The sequence below is a fragment of the Mastomys coucha genome, unplaced genomic scaffold, assembly GCF_008632895.1.
Source record: "Mastomys coucha isolate ucsf_1 unplaced genomic scaffold, UCSF_Mcou_1 pScaffold15, whole genome shotgun sequence".
Lineage (NCBI taxonomy): Eukaryota > Metazoa > Chordata > Mammalia > Rodentia > Muridae > Mastomys > Mastomys coucha.
Window position 1 is genome coordinate 116,050,663 of NW_022196897.1, and position 17,676 is coordinate 116,068,338.

At 41.0% G+C, this 17,676-nt stretch overlaps 1 protein-coding gene across 3 annotated transcripts in view; it reads left to right on the forward strand.

The window, feature by feature from the left end:
* The window catches only part of Ptpra (protein tyrosine phosphatase receptor type A), a 110,939-nt gene that overhangs the window by 39,492 nt on the left and 53,771 nt on the right, over positions 1 to 17,676 (forward strand). For 2 of the 3 annotated variants that reach the window (XM_031371911.1, XM_031371912.1), the window contains exons 2-4: positions 11,222 to 11,300; positions 11,721 to 12,062; positions 17,474 to 17,500. In XM_031371911.1, coding sequence (XP_031227771.1) covers positions 11,228 to 11,300; positions 11,721 to 12,062; positions 17,474 to 17,500 — 442 coding nt within the window. In that variant the 5' untranslated portion in view covers positions 11,222 to 11,227. The remainder of the gene's footprint in view (positions 1 to 11,221; positions 11,301 to 11,720; positions 12,063 to 17,473; positions 17,501 to 17,676) is intronic. The other variant, XM_031371913.1, reaches the window with a different exon arrangement.

Below are 17,676 nucleotides of genomic sequence, written 5' to 3' on the forward strand. Positions count from 1 at the left end.
TGGGCTACTCTGTGTCAAAAAACCTAACTAGCTAATTAGAAATTAAACAGTAGAAGAAAGAGGAAATGAATCAAAATGAAGAAAAGCTGTGTTCATTTTCATCTCCTGGATGAAAGAATTTTATTGACTAACTGAAATATTTTGGGCAACAGAGGAAGTGAGAAAATGCATGACATGTGAGCTCCTCACGTTGCTTTTTCTGGATTCTCAGTTCTCCAAGATAACATTAGAATTTGATTGAACAAATGAGTAAGGGAGTGTTTCCCTGCTTTGAAATAACGGACTGTCGCTACTTTACAAGTCAAGTTTAACCATCCATTTACTTAATATGCATTCCAGGAAGAGATTAAGAGAGCATTTTCCTTCGAGATTATTACTAGTCCAAAACTGGTCTGATTAGCTACAGAATTTAAATTTCCCAGAGCTTGCTGCCAAACCTAATGACCTGAGTCCAATTCCTAAACTCAATGAAAGGAGAGAACTGAGTCCCATAAGTTGTCCTCTGACCTACACATGGGTACGTGGCATGTATACACACACACACACACACACACACACACAGACACGTGCGTGCACGCAAAGACGCAAACACAATCAGTGTAAAAACTTGTTTTTCCTTTCTCAGAGTAAAAACTTGTTTTTCATTTCTCACTTTAAATTAAGAGCCTGTTCAGAGCCTTGTTTAATATTTTCTGACTTCTATGATATGACAGGGAATGATGGGAAATAGTGGAGTTATACTTCTGTGTCTTAATTTCTCAGTTACTGCATAAGGTTTTCTTTTTCTAGAAAGAGACTAATCTGGAATGAGAATGGATTCTCATCAATAAAAGCAGAGCTTTAAGTAGGTCATCTGACTTTGCTTTTGTGCTCCACATTCACATGGCTATGAAAGGGCCTTTCATGAGTTTTCTAGGCTTTCATTGCTGTCAGACTCTCCACGGGCATTGTGAAAGAATTAAACTCCCCACCCCTCCCCCTGCTGGTCGCATGGACTCTTTCAGGGGCTATTTACAGACTGCGTTTAGCTCAGCAGGAACAGCTAACACTGAATCAGTGAACAGCCCGTCTTCCAGATAAGTGTCATAGCCACCAAAGTCAGTGTCTGCTGGTGTCTGATGGGGTGGCCAAAAAATTTCCAAATTATTAAGCCACGATTTAAGCAGCGCTTGTATTAAAATGACTTATATATAAAAGTTGTCTGTAGAGAATTTCTGTTATCATTTGGATAAGAAGTTTATGAAAGATTTCTATAACCTAGACATACACTTAGAACTTTTAAAGAGAAGCTTGTCTGTGGGGAGATGGTGCATATCTATCATCTCAATCCTGAGGAGACAGAGGATCCGGGTACGAGGCTGTCCTAGGCTACATAGTGAGCCCTTGTTGAAAACAAAACACAAGAGGAGTTCAAGTCGTAGCTTCTGCCCAGCTCTGGAAATAGTTGTTGTTTCAGGTTTTATTGCAGGAATAGTGATACCAGGGGGAGTATGGAATTTAGAAGAGATCTTTGGCAAGGCACTAGTGACATAACTAAGTAGTAAAATAGTTGTAGAACTTTGACATGTGGGGGCTGAGAGGTAGCTCTTGAGAGGGCCAAGTTTGATTCTCAGCACCAATGTTAGGCAGCTCACAGCTGCCTGCAACTCCAACTCCAGAAGATCCAGCACCTTTTTTCAAGCATCCATGAGTATTCCACTCATGTGCACAAACCCAGACACAGACCACACAACACAAGTACACATAGTTAAAAACATAAAATATTTAGTTGGGTGGGTGGGTGGGTGGGTGGTTGGTTGGTTAGCTTCAGAGAGGGTCTCTATGTTAGTTTAGTTAGTTAGTTATAGTTACTTAGTTAGTTAGTTATAGTTAGAGAGAGGGTCTCTTGTTACTTAGTTACTTTTTTTGAGGGTCTTTCTATGTAGGCTGTTCTCTTCTAGAGTTCACCATACAGACCAAGCTGACCTCAAACTCAAACTACCCTGACAAAAAGCAATTTAAGAGTTACAATTTCATGTTACAGACTATCATTGTAGGCCAGTCTAGGTAGGAACTTCAAATAGCTGGTCATATCACCAGCTGTCAAGAACAGAGAGAAATGAGCACATACATGCTCATTTCCTTCTTTGTTCTCCACTTATTTCTCTACTTTTTAGCTGATCAAGATCCAGTGCCTAGGGAATGGTGCTACCCACAGTGGGCTGGGTCTTCCCATATTTATTTAACTTAATTAAGGCATTCCCTAACAGGTATGCCTACTGACTAACCTCATGTAGATAGTTTCTGACTGATACTTTTTTCTTAGCTTATTCTAGATTGTGTTAGGTTGATGTCTTAGTTAGCTCTCTGTTTTGTAATAAAACACCATGACCAAAAGCAACTTGGGAGAGGAAAGAGTTTATTTCGCTTACATATCCCATTATTGAAGGAAGTTAGGGCAGGAACCTGAAGGTAGGAACTGACTGAGAGGTGACGGAGGAGTGCTGCTTACTGGCTTGTTCCTCATGGCTTGCTCAGCCTGCTTTCTTATAGCACACAGGACCACCAGCCCAGGAATGGTATCACCCAGGGAGAACTGGGCCCCCCACATCAGTCATCAAGAAATTGGACCACAGGCCAACATCGTGGGGCATTTTCTCCCAAAATGACTCTAGCTTGTCTCATCTTCCAAAATGACTCTAGCTTGAATCAAGTTGACATAAAACTAGCTAGCACAGTTGATAACTAGCCATGTATTTATAGATATTAGATGAAAATATCCTTTTAAAACATCCTTAGGTATTTTGAACAAATTCAAATTGATCATGATTAACTTTTTTGTATGTTATATTAAGTTTTCAAATCATTTGCCTTAAAATTGTTGATTAATATCAATTGTTCCATATACTGTGTCTAGATGCTTCCACTTTGCATTCATATTAATCTTTGCCCTTTCTGTTTTTAATTGTGTATGTTTGTTGTTTAATGGGAATATGCTGGTATTTTGCATTTCCCAGATGATCAGTGATTCTCAATTTTTTTTCATGTGCTTGTCTTCCAAATACCTTCATTTGTTGTTACTTTACAGTGTTGGGTCTAACTCCAAGATCTTTTTAAGGGGTGACCCAGTCAAGATAGGGTTTCTCTGTGTATCCCTCTGGAACTCATTCTGTAGACCAGACTGGCCTCAAACTCAGAGATCTGCCTCCTGAGTGCTGGGATTAAAGATGTGCACCACACAGCCTGGCTTAACCTAGGATTTCTTTTTTTAAATTCTTTTCTTAATTTAATTTTTTTAAGTTATTCACTTTATATCCCTTTCACTGCCCCCTCCTGTTCACCCCCTCTCACAGTCCTTCCCACATTGTCCTTCCCCTTCTCTGAGCAGGTGAGGGTCCCCCTGAGGATCCCTACTACCCTGGCACTTCAAGTCTCTGCAAGGCTAGGCGCTTCCTCTCCCACCGAGGCTGAACAAAGTAGCCCACCTAGTAGAACATATCCCACATACAGGCAAACAGCTTTTGGGATAGCCCCCGCTCCAGTTGTTTGAGACCCACATGAAGACCAAGCTGCACATCTACATATGAGCAGGGAGGTCTATGTCCAGCACATGTGTGTTCTTTGGTTGGTGGTTCAGTCTCTGAGAGCCCCCAAGGATCTAGGTTAGTTTATTCTGTTGGTCTTCTTATGGAGTTCCTATGTCCTTTGGGGCCCGCAATGCTTCCTCCTATTCCTCCATAAGAATCCCCAAGCTCCATCCACTGTTTGGCTGTGGGTGTCTGTATCTGAGTAATCTGCTGGTGGAGCCTCTCAGAGGACTACATGCTCGTGTCTGCAAGAATTATTTACAGTATTCTTAGTAGTGTTAGGGATTGATTAGTGCTTGCTTCATGAAAGGGGTCTCAAGTTGGTCTGGATATTGGCTGGCCATTCCCCTAGTTTCTGCTCTATCTCCTATGCCTACATTAGTTTTAGACAGGATAAATTTTGGGTTGAAAGTTTTGTGGGTAGGTTGGTTAACCCAGGATCTTAACGAATGCTAAGACAAGTTCTCTGCTACTATGCCCTTTCATGCATTTTTATTAAAGTATCTTTGTCTGAAAACAATCCTTTATTAGCTAGAAACTTTTAAGATTTTTACCTGTTTGTGACTTGTCTTAATTTTTTTTTCTGTTTACTCTGTTTGTTTGTTTGTTGTTTTATATCAGCTGTGATGGTTCAGGTGAAGCTCTGTAAATTCAGGTCTAGTCTGGTTTACATAGTCAGTTCCAGGTCAGCCAGGGCTATGTAGAGAGATCCTGTGTCTTAGTTAGGGTTTTACTGCTGTGAACAGACACCATGACCAAGGCAACTCTTATAATTTAATTGGGACTGGCTCACAGGTTCAGAGGTTCAGTCCATTATCATCAAGGCAGGAGCTTAGCAGCATCCAGGTAGGCATGGTGCAGGCAGAGCTGAGAGTTCTACATCTTGATCTGAAGACTGCTAACAGAATACTTGCTTTTAGGCAGCTAGGATGAGGGTCTTAAAGCCCACACCCACAATGACACACCTACTCCAACAGGTCCATACCATCTAATAGTGCCACTGGGCCGAGCATATACAAATATACAAACCATTACATCCTGTCTCAAAAAACAAAAACAAAAACAAAAACAACCCAAAACAAAAAAGTAAAAACACAACAAAAAAATAAATAAATCAACAAATAGATAAATGAGATATTGCTTTGTATGTAAGCCACATTGTTGTGCAGCTGACACATCTCTCATCTTCAGCTGACCCTGCACCCATCAAACGCCGGCTCTCCTTCCTTCATCCCACCACCTGGAGCAGCCAACACTGTGTGTTTGTTCTGATTCTGAATTTTACTACTCTCAGAGTTTCAGAGTATTTGACTTTCTTTTTATTTAGTTGCATGTGTATTGGGAAGGATGGGTGGAGAACTCAGGTCAGTGTTGGATACATCTTCTTTAATCAGCCCCCCCCCCTTTTTTGCGCTAGTGTTCCACACTGAACCTGGAGCTCCCTGATTCAGTTAGAGTGGCTGGAAATAAACCTGGGTCCAATCCCCAGGACTGAAAAATCACAAATATGTAAATAGAAAGTCAAGCACATACCCTGAGTTTTACTAAGTGAAAAAAGCCAGACACAAGAGGTCAAATATATGAACCCAAAGAATGGTAAAACTCAGAATCACAAAGTACAGTGGTGGTTGCCAAAGCCAGGAAGAAGAAAATGGTGTAGTGTTGGTGTTCGGGACCTCCCTCAACAGCTCTCCAGCCACCTCTCATTCATTCTCTTTCTCTTATGTGTGTCTCCTTGCTCCCTGCCCACCCTCTCTGCTCAGCATCCACCTACTGCTTCTTTCTATGTCTTCTGCCTGGCTTGCTCACTACTGCATTTGTCGCCTTTGTCCCTCCCTTGGCTTTTTGCCTGACTTTCATGGCAGCTGTTCTGTCATTGCCAGTGTGCTGCTCTGCCCCTTCTCCCATCGCTCTGGGCAGATACAGTGCGTTCTGTAGTACTGCACATTCTGCACATTCACACGTAAACTCATCCATCACCTCCCCTCTGTGTGCCCCAAAACCTGGTCATCCTCTGCCATGACATTGTGATACACTTAAATCCTACATGTGGGCCTTGCATACCCCAGCATCTTACTAAGTCTTTTACTCTATTCTAGTGTACCGTCTGGAGTCTATCTTAGGAGCTAGTCTTCCCCTCCTCTAGTTCCTCTTGCTTTAATGGCTATATTCCTTCTGAAGGCTTTGGTCAGTGACTCCCTTCACCTCACAGTCAGCCAGTCAGGCCTCTATCCTGTTAACTGTTCTAAACTCCAGATTATTATGTCAGTTTCCTTACCTTCTAACCATTGGTATTTCCTAGTTGTGTTCATCAGTAAATCAGAACTTTTTATTGTGGGGAAATTTTAAAAATCTTTTTACCGGGGGCATCAACCCTTTAGTGATGTAATAGCTGCCTCATCTTGTCTCATGTGCATTATATCCCTTTGCTTCATCCTCTCAGACACGTGTCTGTTGTTTCCAGGTTTGTATTGAGGTCCTGCTTGATGCCTGTGTTGGAACTGTGTCCTCTGAGCATGACATGGCCATTGCCATCTTAAAATCTGAGCAGCTATTGTTAGCATACGAAACATTGACCTGAAATACCTGTCACCACTCCCCACTGTCAAGGCTGCACATAATCCTGCCCCAACCGCAGTCTCGGGATTTAGGGATGTATAGGAGTGGGAAGTTTGGTGAGATTGAGATCTCCTGATTCATCACCAGTGCCAGGGGTAGGGCTTCTTCTCTGGTGCAACTGTCTAGTAGTCCCCATTGCTCTGTAAATAACTCCTGATCCACGAGTGATCCTTCCTGTAGTCTGGCAGGTGTCCTCTGAAATCAGCAGGCATTCCTATGCCTCTTCCCAGCTTGTTGTCATTGATGGTACAAGACAAGCTGTTTTAAGCTTTGAAGACCTCTTTGTTTTAATGACAGCCTTGTTGTTCTCTTAGCTAACTTGTATTCTTCCAACTTTTGCTTTACATCATCTTCGCTGAAAATTGTCTCTGGAGTTTGCACTTCTCCCACCTCATTTTACTGCCTTTTGGCTACCTTTTTATGACTGGTAATAATTCAGGATTTGAATAGTTTGTGCCTCACTACAGGTAAATGAAGCCCTTGCTAACCATGTCTATATCTAATCTCTGTATCCTCCAATATCTGGTTAATTAAAAGGAAAAAAAAATGGCTTTAGAGTTGGAAAAGCCCATGTTTAAATATCTGTAAATATTTACTAGCTATGTGGCCTTGAATAAATTCCTTAATCTCTAGAAAAATAGTATCTAACTCATAATATTCTCAGAACTAAATAGGATGAAGTACATAAATGCCTATTACAGAGTCACAAAGCAGGTAATCACAGATCATAGCTATGTGTTGTTTCTAGTAATAAACACTGCTGAGCAAAAGAGTCGCTGCCTCAAGTGGCTGGTCCCTCCTTCTGGTCATTAAGTCACCTGAGCAGCCCCAGGCGAGGGTCCAGAGAAGTTTAAAATGACTCCCAGCTGCCATTTTGTCCCACACTTGGAAGGCCTATTCAATAAGACTGAGATCTGAAAGCATCTTTCCCACTGCAAACTCCATCTCCATCAGAGAAGTGTGTTTACTTAAAATCAAGACCAGAACCAAATGCTGAAAGTTTGAATATCAGCCCTTGATTAATCATCATATTTTCAAGGCCCACCACTCCATCAATGAAAAAAAAAAAAGTCTGTAAAATAGAAATAGAATCATTAATTAGTTGGCATATTTTGAGAGATTTATCCATTTCTTCATTGGGTGCATGAGGAAAAGGCAGGTGATCTTAATCTGAATTCTGCCTACTGAGAACCTATCTTCCCAATTTCTTTATCTGGAAGATGGGAATAAGAAGAGTGGTAAGACACAAGGCCAAGTGTGGTGCTGTACACCTTTGATTCCCAGCACTCAGGAGGCAGAAGTTGGAGGATCTCTGAGTTCGAGGCCAGCCTGGACTCCATATGAAGTTCCTGGACAGCCAGGGCTACATAGAGAAACCCTGTCTCAATAAATAAATAAAAGACTTCAGCAGGAATAAAATGTTTCCAGTGGTAGTACATACCTATCTTTTGGCCATATTTTATTGGGAACACTTAACTCTGGTTATAATTTTTCCTTTCGGTGGTAGTAACAGTCTAACCAGGAATCTCATGATTTGTGCTAGGCAAATGTTCTGTAACTCAGCTACATCCCCAGCTCCTTTTATTTTTATTATTTTTATTTTTTTTAAGATTTATTTATTAGTTACTTAGTACAGCATTCTGCCTGCATGTATGTCTTAGTCAGGGTTTCTATTCCTGCACAAACATCATGACTATGAAGCAAGTTGGGGAGGAAAGGGTTTATTGAGCTTACTTACACATGGCTGTTGAACACCAGAGGAAGTCAGGACTGGAACTCAAGCAGGTCAGGAAGCAGGAGCTGATGTAGGGGCCATAGAGGGATGTTCCTTACTGGCTTGCTTCCCCTGGCTTGCTCAACCTGCTCTCCTATAGAACCCAAGACTTCCAGCCCAGGGATGGCACCACCCACAAAGGGCCCTGCCCCCTTGATCACTAATTGAGAAAATACCCCACAGCTGGGTCTCATGGCGGCACTTCCCCCAACTAAACTCCCTTCTCTGTGATAACTCCAGCTTGTATCAAGTTGACATACAAAACCAGCCAGTACAATGTATGTCTGCAGGGCAGAAGAAAACCCCAGATCTCATTATAGATGGTTGTGAGCCACCATATGGTTGCTGGGATTTGAACTCAAGGCTCAGGAAGAAGCAGTCAGTGCTCTTAACCTCTGAGCCATCTCTCCAGCCCCTTTATTTTTATTTTATTTTGAGATAGGGTATTTCTATATAACCAGGCTGGTCTCAAACTTGTGATCTTCCTGCCTCAGACTCTATGTAGCTTGGCCTACAGGGGTATGCTCTTACACATGACTAGAAAGACCATGGTATTAGAACCAAAGTCTAAACTCTGAAAAATGTACAGCTGAGCTCTCCTTCACTAGTAAAGACTTCATAATGTTGTTAACTGTTGTTGCCCTGAGATAGAAAGCCTCGTGGCTAGAGCCCCAGGCTAGCCTTGAACTCTAGATTCTCCTTCATCAGTCTCCTGCTTGCCGAGAGTGTAGGTGTGTCCCATAACACCTGCATAATGTTGAGTGTTTATAACTTTTTTTGTTAGTAAATGTATTTGTAAAGCTCCTTTGTTATTCTCATCACTAGTTCATCAATAGTCATAATGTAAGTTGTTCTTACTCCTTATGAATTGTACCTGAGGTTGTTGCATCTGTCTGAAATATTTTATGTGTATCAATGATTTGCCTCCATTTATATGTGTATGTACGAATGATCTGCCTACATTTATACGTGTGTGTCTGGTGCCCTCGGAGGTCAGAGGGCATTGGATCCCTGAAACTGAAGTTACAGACTATTGTGAGCTACCATGTTGGGAGCTAAACTGAAATCCTGGGCAAGAGTACCAAGTACCCTTAACTTGTAACCCATCTCTCCATCACCTGAGAAAGGTTTTTTAAATCGCCTTCCTAGAGACCTCACAACACAATTTAGTGTATCAGCCCTTTGGCTCTGATTATCAGCTGATTCTCAAATGTCTGCAGCTGTCTAAATAATAGGCATGTTCTCTTGCACCTCAGTTTGCTTTCTTCCTCTCTTTGCCCTCATGTGAGAGGTCATGGCTGTCAAACTTTGCATCTGCTGGCAAGGATTACATTTCAAGCAAGAAATACTGCTCTTTGACCAGAAGTCAGCAAAGTCTGGCTTTCTCTAGCAAGTATTCACTGTGCCACTGCAGTGGTTCATTCCTTCCTTTTAAATGCAGTAGATATTTTTTCAAATTAATTAGCCCTGAGATGTGTATAAGTATATAATTGATTGCCTATGGCTTAAACATTCAGGTTTCTGGGCTAGAGTTGTAACTCAGTAATAGAGTGCTTGTAGCATGCCAACGTCCTGTCTACTATTCCCTGTCCTGTTTGTGGGGATGTCCAATCTAACATTCACAGTTTTTGTAGTGAGAGATATACCACCAACAGGGTTTTTCTGTGGATCCCTGGCTGCCTTGGAACTTTCTCTGTAGACCAGACTAGCCTCAAACTCAAATATCTGCCTGCCTCTTTTCTGGAGTGCTGGGATTGAAGGTGCAACATTACTGCCCGGCTAAGAAGTTCCTGTCCATGTACATTGTTTATGACCAGTTTTTTAGACTTGTCTTTTTCTTGTCAGCTTCCATTTTTACTTTCATGATTGCTTGCATTGCCCTTAAGCTTAGAGAGATTTTTTTCTTAGCTGCAATTCACAAATATTTGCTTATTCTCTTTTAAAATGTATTTTAAACATCTAATTTTGTAAGCCAACCTATTTTCTGTTGATTTACCTGAGAAACTGAGCACACATATACAGTAGTCTTCCAACTTGCTGCCTGATCCTCATACAAATGACTGTATCCCAACTTTGAAATATGATCAGGTAGGAACTGAACTGGAGTCGTCAGTGATATGTTCACTATCCAGTTTTTTTTTTTAAGATTTATTTTATTTATTTTATGTGTATGAGTACACTGTAGCTGTACAGATGGCAGTGAGCCATCATTTGTGTGGCTGCTGGGGATTGAACTCAGGACCTCTGCTTGCTCCTGCCCCACTCTTTCCAGCTCCGCTTGCTCTGGGGTAATTCACTGTAGCTGTCTTCAGACGCACCGGAAGAGGGCATCAGATCTCATTATAAACTCAGGACCTTCAGAAGAGCAGTTAGTGCTCTTACTCGCTGAGCCATCTCGCCAGCCCCACTATCCAGTTTTTTTAAGAGTTACTGATGTCTAATATGCTGTGGTACTGACTTCATTATTACATCCTACAAAGAATAGAAAGGCCTTTGCACTTGAGGAGGGCCACTGCTGAATCTGTCCCCTTCTAGGCAATGCCGCTGTATCCGGAAACGTCTTGGGATCCTATCATTTACTAGCATATCCCTCACCTCAGCATTTACATGTGCCCCTTAGGGAGGCAGAGCCTCTTGGTCTCAGATAGTGGCTGCCATATTGATTTACATCTAGACTGTAAACCAAGTGAAAGCATGGCTTGTAAATAAATTGGTCCTCAATTCTTCCTCTAGAACCTAAGGTCAGTATTGTACACAGGTCCTGAGAGATGAACTTAGGAAATTTAAGGACTGCCTCTCTCTCATACATAAAGATACAGTCTGGAACAAGAGTTTTTAAAACAGTTTTTAAAGTGCAACAAAGTTTGAGAATTATAATTTAAAAGATGTGTTATTTAAATTTACTTTTATTTCTATGAAGATAATAACTGAACTTCTGGGGGAAACTGCCTATCAAACTGTCAGAAGACCCTGTGTACATATTGTAGTAACTAAGAAAGATGCTACCCGCCAGACAGTGGTGGTGCACGCCTTTAATCCCAGCACTTGGGAAGCAGAGGCAGATGGATTTCTGAGTTCGAGGCCAGCCTGGTCTACAGAGTGAGTTCCAGGACAGCCAGGGCTATACAGGGAAACCCTGTCTCGAAAAACCAAAAAAAAAAAGAAAAAAGAAAGATGCTACCCAAAATAACTTTTTATATTTTGAGTCATTTGGACATAATTATAATAATGTAAGACTTCATCGCATGTGTCTATTTTCTAGGTCAGCATGGATTCCTGGTTCATTCTTGTCCTGTTTGGCAGTGGTCTAATACATGTTAGTGCCAACAATGCTACTACAGGTAAAAGTTGCCATCTGAGAGGGAAATCAGTACTTAAGTAATATTAAGTTATGATTGAAATGTGACCGTGAAGCTTCTAAAAGTCTTTGAATTATATTGCTAGTTAGCTTTGTTCTGTATGCTAAAATAATCAGAGAGACTGTTCTTCCTAAGAATTGTAAGAAATGTTAATATTTACATCCCTACATAGTGGTTCTGAAGAAATAAGTGAAAAGCCCTTTTTCTTCATGCCATGAAACAGCAGTCAAAGCCTTGGAGGAAGCGGGAAGGGGCCAGCATTAAGTGGATGTGGGATATAGGTGACTGTCTAGTCTTTGCATGGTGTCAGATGTATGAGATACTTATTAATGCTTGCTACTTTGTGTCTTAACTTTTGAGCCTCATTTTTTTTTTTTTTTTTTTTTTTTTTGGTGTTTGTAGTTTCACCTTCTTTAGGAACTACAAGATTAATTAAAACATCAACAACAGAATCAGCTAAGGAAGAGAATAAAACTTCAAATTCAACCTCTTCAGTAATTTCTCTTTCTGTGGCACCAACATTCAGCCCAAATCTAACTCTGGAACCCACCTATGTGACTACTGTTAATTCTTCACACTCTGACAATGGGACCAAGAGAGCAGCCAGCACGCAATCTGGAGGCACTACCATTTCACCGAACGGAACATGGCTTATTGATAACCAGTTCACGGATGCCAGAACAGAACCCTGGGACGGGAACTCCAGCACTGCAGCAACCACTCCAGAAGCCTTCCCCCCTGCAGGTACCAGGGATGCTTTCTGCTCGCTCATCTTGCTCTAGGTTTAGTTACTGTCTTTATATACACTTTATAGCCATAAAATTCCTGAAATTTATTTTTGTCCAAGAAATGAAATGAAACCTAGAAACGGAAATGTTTTAAAGATTTGTTTTCATGTGTGTATCCGTGTCTGTGTGTTTGCATGGGTTTATGTGTAACACATGTGTAGAGGTGCCCTTGGAAGTAAGAAGATAGTGTTGGGTCCCTGGTCTTGGAGTTTCAGGGGGTTATGAGCCACCTGGTGGGGGCACTGGAAACCAAACCCTGGTTGTCTGAAAGGACAGCAAGTGCCCCTAACCACAGAGCCATCTCCAGCCCCTATCATGTTTGCAATTCTTAATACTAGATGATATTTTTCTGATGACTAAGATCATGATTAGATTGGGGAAGTCCAAATGTATTTAAAGGTATTTAAATGTATTAGAATATTTGATTATCAGTTAGCTGGGAAGATAGATGTCCCATAACATAATGAAGCAGTGGACTAATGTCCGCAGGAACAATGAGAACGGGAGGCTCCGGGAGGCTCATACACTCAGCCGTCTGTTCAGCCCTCATCTCTGTTCCCTTGAATCTCAGTCACTTGATTGAAGCAGCAGTAGCCTGGAGGATAGGCTCGGAACTCTGGGCCTGAGACCAGCTTGTCAAGGGCAAGTTTCTGACTTACTCAACCAGATTCCTAGTCTAGACAAGACAGTTGGAGGGTCCCTCAGAGAGAGTCTGCATGGAGTAAAGTGACTGATCCACCTGCCACATAAATGAAGTTTCCTTTCTAGTAAAAGTGCTGTTCTCTGACCTGTGATCACATCCTTTTGCTCAGATTTCTTGTCTGTTTCAGATTCTCTTAGATGGATCCATGTCTGGCTCATGGTAGAATTCCAAAAGTACTTTTGAAATTTAATACTAGTTGATACTAAAGATGACATCTTTCAACTAGACTTTATAGTACAGACCTGATACCTGTCTGCTTTAGGGCCATTGTTTCGTCAGTACAAGCAAGATAGCATTAACAGTCACAGTTAAGAGCATAGTTTGCAGACCCTACTTGTTCCTGTTCAGTCCCAGCTCTGCCATAAGCTGTACTGTGAGCATAGGCAAATATACTTGATATTATCTGTACCTCTTGTTTTTCATATGTAAAACTGAAATGAATAATGGTAATCATTCATACCCGTGGAGAAGTTGTTTTAAGGCTGGTATAGTGATGGCTGCCTTTAATCTGAGCACCTTGCCTGGTAGAGGCAAGCAAATAGATCTCTATGAGTTCAAGGCCAACATGTTCTACAGAGTGAGTTCCAGAACAGCCAGAGCTACATAGTGAAACCCTGTCTCAAAAATTAATTAATTAATTAATTGAGGTAAATTACTTACGGTTCTATACATGGTGATAACTGTTTTTTAAGGGTCAGCTGTTATAATTGCTACAACTTCTGCTCTGAGAGGTTTACATAAGTCACTTGGCCAGGCAAAGCGGTATAGACCTGTAGTCCCAGTACATGGGAAGCTGAGGCAGGAGGATTTATCGTTCCAGAGCAGCCTACGCTACATGATCAGACCCTGTCTCAAAGAAAGCTAGGCTAATATGTTCAGTGGAGCCCTTGCCTATGGTAGTGCACCAAACCTTGGATTCAGTTACTGTAAAAATAAACAAATACAGAGATACAATACATGTCTGTGACCACCACTATTCTTAATTAGGTTGAGAACTACAAATAATTTTACTTTATATTTTAATGTTAAAGTACAGCTTATGACCCATTCATGAAATTTTTTTAATGGACCACAACCATTAGTGTTTATTTTGTCTTTGTGGATGATCCTATTCCGTGTCTATTCTTGTTGAATGTATAATATTTTGAAGCTATGCACAACACACATTGTATACTAAATAACAACATAAAATGTGTTCTTCTGTGAGTTATAGCCATTGCTTAGGGGAGAAAGGCAATAACTTATACATGCTGAAGGAACAAATGTAGAAGGTAGGGCTGTAAAAGTTAAGCACAGTTGATCTCATAGCCTGGGTTCATTCTCTACTGCTTTCCACTCAACAGTTGTGTGAGATGACCACAGTAATTATCTCCTGTTAGTGCATGCTAAATTTAACACTAAATACCATATTAAAGACTTCAAATAGCAAAGTAGACTGAATTTTCACTTTTATAGTCTTTCTGCATTAAAACACACACTCTCTCTCTAAAATGTAATGTTTAAAAAATATCCTCTTGCCAGGCTGTGGTGGTGCACGTCTTTAATCCCAGCACTTGGGAGGCAGAGGCAGAGGCAGGTGGATTTCTGAGTTCGAGGCCAGCCTGGTCTACAGAGTGAGTTCCAGGACAGCCAGCCAGGGCTACTCAGAGAAACCCTGTCTCAAAAAGCCAAAAAAAAAAAAAAAAAAAACCTCTTAAAGGTAAAATGAGGGCTACAGAAAATAGTTCAGTGGATAAAGTGTTTGCCACATAAGTGTGAGGACCTAAATTCAAATCCCCTGAATCCATATAAACTCAGGCATGGTGATTCCCATCCATAATCTCAGTGCTCCTATGACAGGATGGGAAGTAGAGACATGAGAACTCCCAGAAGCTCACAGGTCAGTTAGCCTGCCGTACACAGCGCAGTGTGTACAGTGCAGTGTGTACAGTGTGCAATCAAGAGATCCTGTCTCAAATACGATGGAGGGTGAGGGCCTGTGGGGCTAATTTTATGTCAGACTGACAGTTGAGAAACTAGCCTGTGGTGCACTTGATGATTGATGTGGCGGTCCCTGCTTACTGTGCATTACCACCCCTGGGCTGGCGATCTTGACGTCTTCTATAAGCAGGTTGAGCAAGCCTTGAAAAGCAAGCCAGTGAGAAGCACTCCTTCATGGCTTCCACATCAGTTCCTGCCTCTGGATCCCTACACTGGCTTCCCTGGGTGATAAACTACAAAGCCATAGCTGAAATAAATCCTTTCCTCCCCTCATTGACTTTGATTATGATGTTTTATCACAGCAATAGAAACCTAAGACACGGCTTGTATCCAGGGTTGTCCTTTGACCTCCACACATGCATCATGGTACTCATAGGCCCTACCTCACAAACGTGAACATGCAAACAAACACAACTCCTATCTGTGTATCGAATTACTCTTATGACTTTCATGTGTGTACATAACATATTTCATCTTTACCCCCGACTCTCCATCTTGTCCTTCCTGTCACTGTGCTGATCCTCCCCTCCTTAGCTAGTCCCGTCAACTTCCATGGCTTTTTCTTAAAGGGTTACGTATGTGTTTTGCCCGCGTGTATGTATGTAGTATGTATGTATGCATGTATGTAGTATATATGCATGTGTATATGTGCACTGTGTACATGCATTCTGTCTATGAAGGCCAGATTAGGGCATCAGATCTTGGAACTGGAGTTGCAGATGATCGTGAGCCTCCATGCGGATGCTGGGAACTGAAATCGGCCTCTTCGAGAGCAGCCAACACTCTTAATTACTGAGCCATCTCTAGGTCCATCTTTTTTTTTTCTTTTTAATTTATTTGTTTTCTGTATGAGTACACTGTAGCTAGCTGTCTTCAGACACACCAGAAGAGGGCATTGGATCCCATTACAGATGGTTGTAAGCCACCATGTGGTTGCTGGGAATTGAACTCAGGACCTCTGGAAGAGCAGTCTTTTTTAAGAGATAAGTGGTTTTTTTTGTTGTTGGTTTTTTTTCTCTGTGAATTTGGTCTGTTTTTACTTTGAAAATGTGATATTATTGGTGTATCAGTTGCTAGTGTTTTATTTCATTAAAACAACATGAAAGTTTAAAGATAAAGTAAAAGATAAATAATTTGAAAGTTTGAATAGAAAGCTATGAATTTTATTCATATTTTCTAATTCAGGTGAATTTGGGGAAAGTCATCCCATGATTGCTTAATTTCCTACATTGTTATAAATGTTTCTCATTTTGCATATTTTTGACCCCTCTTTTCCCTTGGGAGATACTATTTCATGGTTTGTTACTTCTTTCCACCCAAAGAGAACCCACTATTCTTTTTTTTTTTCCCAAGACAGGGTTTCTCTGTATAGCCCTGGCTGTCCTGGAACTCACTCTGTAGACCAGGCTGGCCTTGAACTCAGAAATCCGCCTGCCTCTGCCTCCCAAGTGCTGGGATTAAAGACCTGTGCCACCACTGCCTGGCTTTTTTTTTTTTTTTTTTTTTTGAACCCACTATTCTTTATGGACTCTATCACCTTAGCTTTTTATTTTTTTGATTATTGTTATCTTTCTTGCCTTTTTAAATGTTTATTTTGTGCTACCTATTCAGTTTTTTGAATTAAAGCTGAATTTTTATTTCTCAGACTTACTAATATTTGGTGTTGTGATTGTATTCCTGTAGGTAGCTGTTAGCTAAGATGCTGTCTAAGCTGCTCTGATAAAGGCTGAATGGCTGCCTACTCTATGGGTATGGCCAGAGGGCTTCCCTCTCATCAGGAACCAAGTCTCGCCTTCGAATGACAGCCTTCTTATCTGCATGGCCCCATTATCCAAATGTCATAACTACACTTAACCATAACATTTTCTCACATCCCATTAGCCAGAATTTGTCTTGTAACCATACCTAGTCTTAGAAGTATAGTGTTTAACTGGAAAACTTTGTACTTGGCTAAAAAACACAAAGAGGTGTCTTCATTATATATTTTTATTTTAGTTTTCAAATTTTGACTGTTAGTTAATTTCCACTTTTATTGTCTAGTGATAAGAGAATATCGTACTGTGTGTCTTAGGGATCTGTTTAGGCTGTAGATACACCAAAGTGCAGCTGTGTGTTTACTGATGGTGGTTGCGAGCAGCTGCAGTGCAGGTGTGATGGAACCAGTTTTCTCCTTCTTTTCTGTAGATTTTGAGGATTGAACTCAAGTCATCAGGGTTTGTGGCAAGTGCCTTTGCCTGCTCAGTGTCTTTCCAGTTCACCATAGGTTTCTGAAAACAAGCTTTTCTCTATAATTATTATGGACTTCGGTACACAGCAATTAGATTGGGTGTTTTGCTTTTTATTGGTGTTTGTTTGCATCTCATTGTGTAGATCTTTTATATCTTTAATGTCATTTTGCATATCAAAAGTCTAAAAGAGAGAATGTCTTCTATTCGCTTATATTTGTGGTTTTCCTTGAATTCCTCTTATTTTTAGTGAGCATTGAATAGGCATATTAAGGAACAAGGAAGGAGACAACTCACCAAAATTTAGTACCCAGGATAACTCCCCATTCATTACAGTGTACTGAACATGGAGAAAATTACCTATATTCCTGGAGCTTTTTCTTTTTGTTTCCCTTAAATTGAATAGCAGTGTTTTCCTTTAACCTGAGTAAATGTTTCTGTTTTTTACTTGTTACACAGGTAATTCTGACTCAAAAGACAGGAGAGGTGAGCCCATCACCTTTATGTGTTGTCCTTTAAGGGTATCCACTGTCCACCATGTCTCTGCTCTCCACTGTCCACCATGTCTCTGCTGTCCACTTTCCACCATGTCTCTGCTGTCCACTGTCCACCGTGTCTCTGCTGTCCACTGTCTGCCATGTCTCTGCTGTGCTATCCACCAT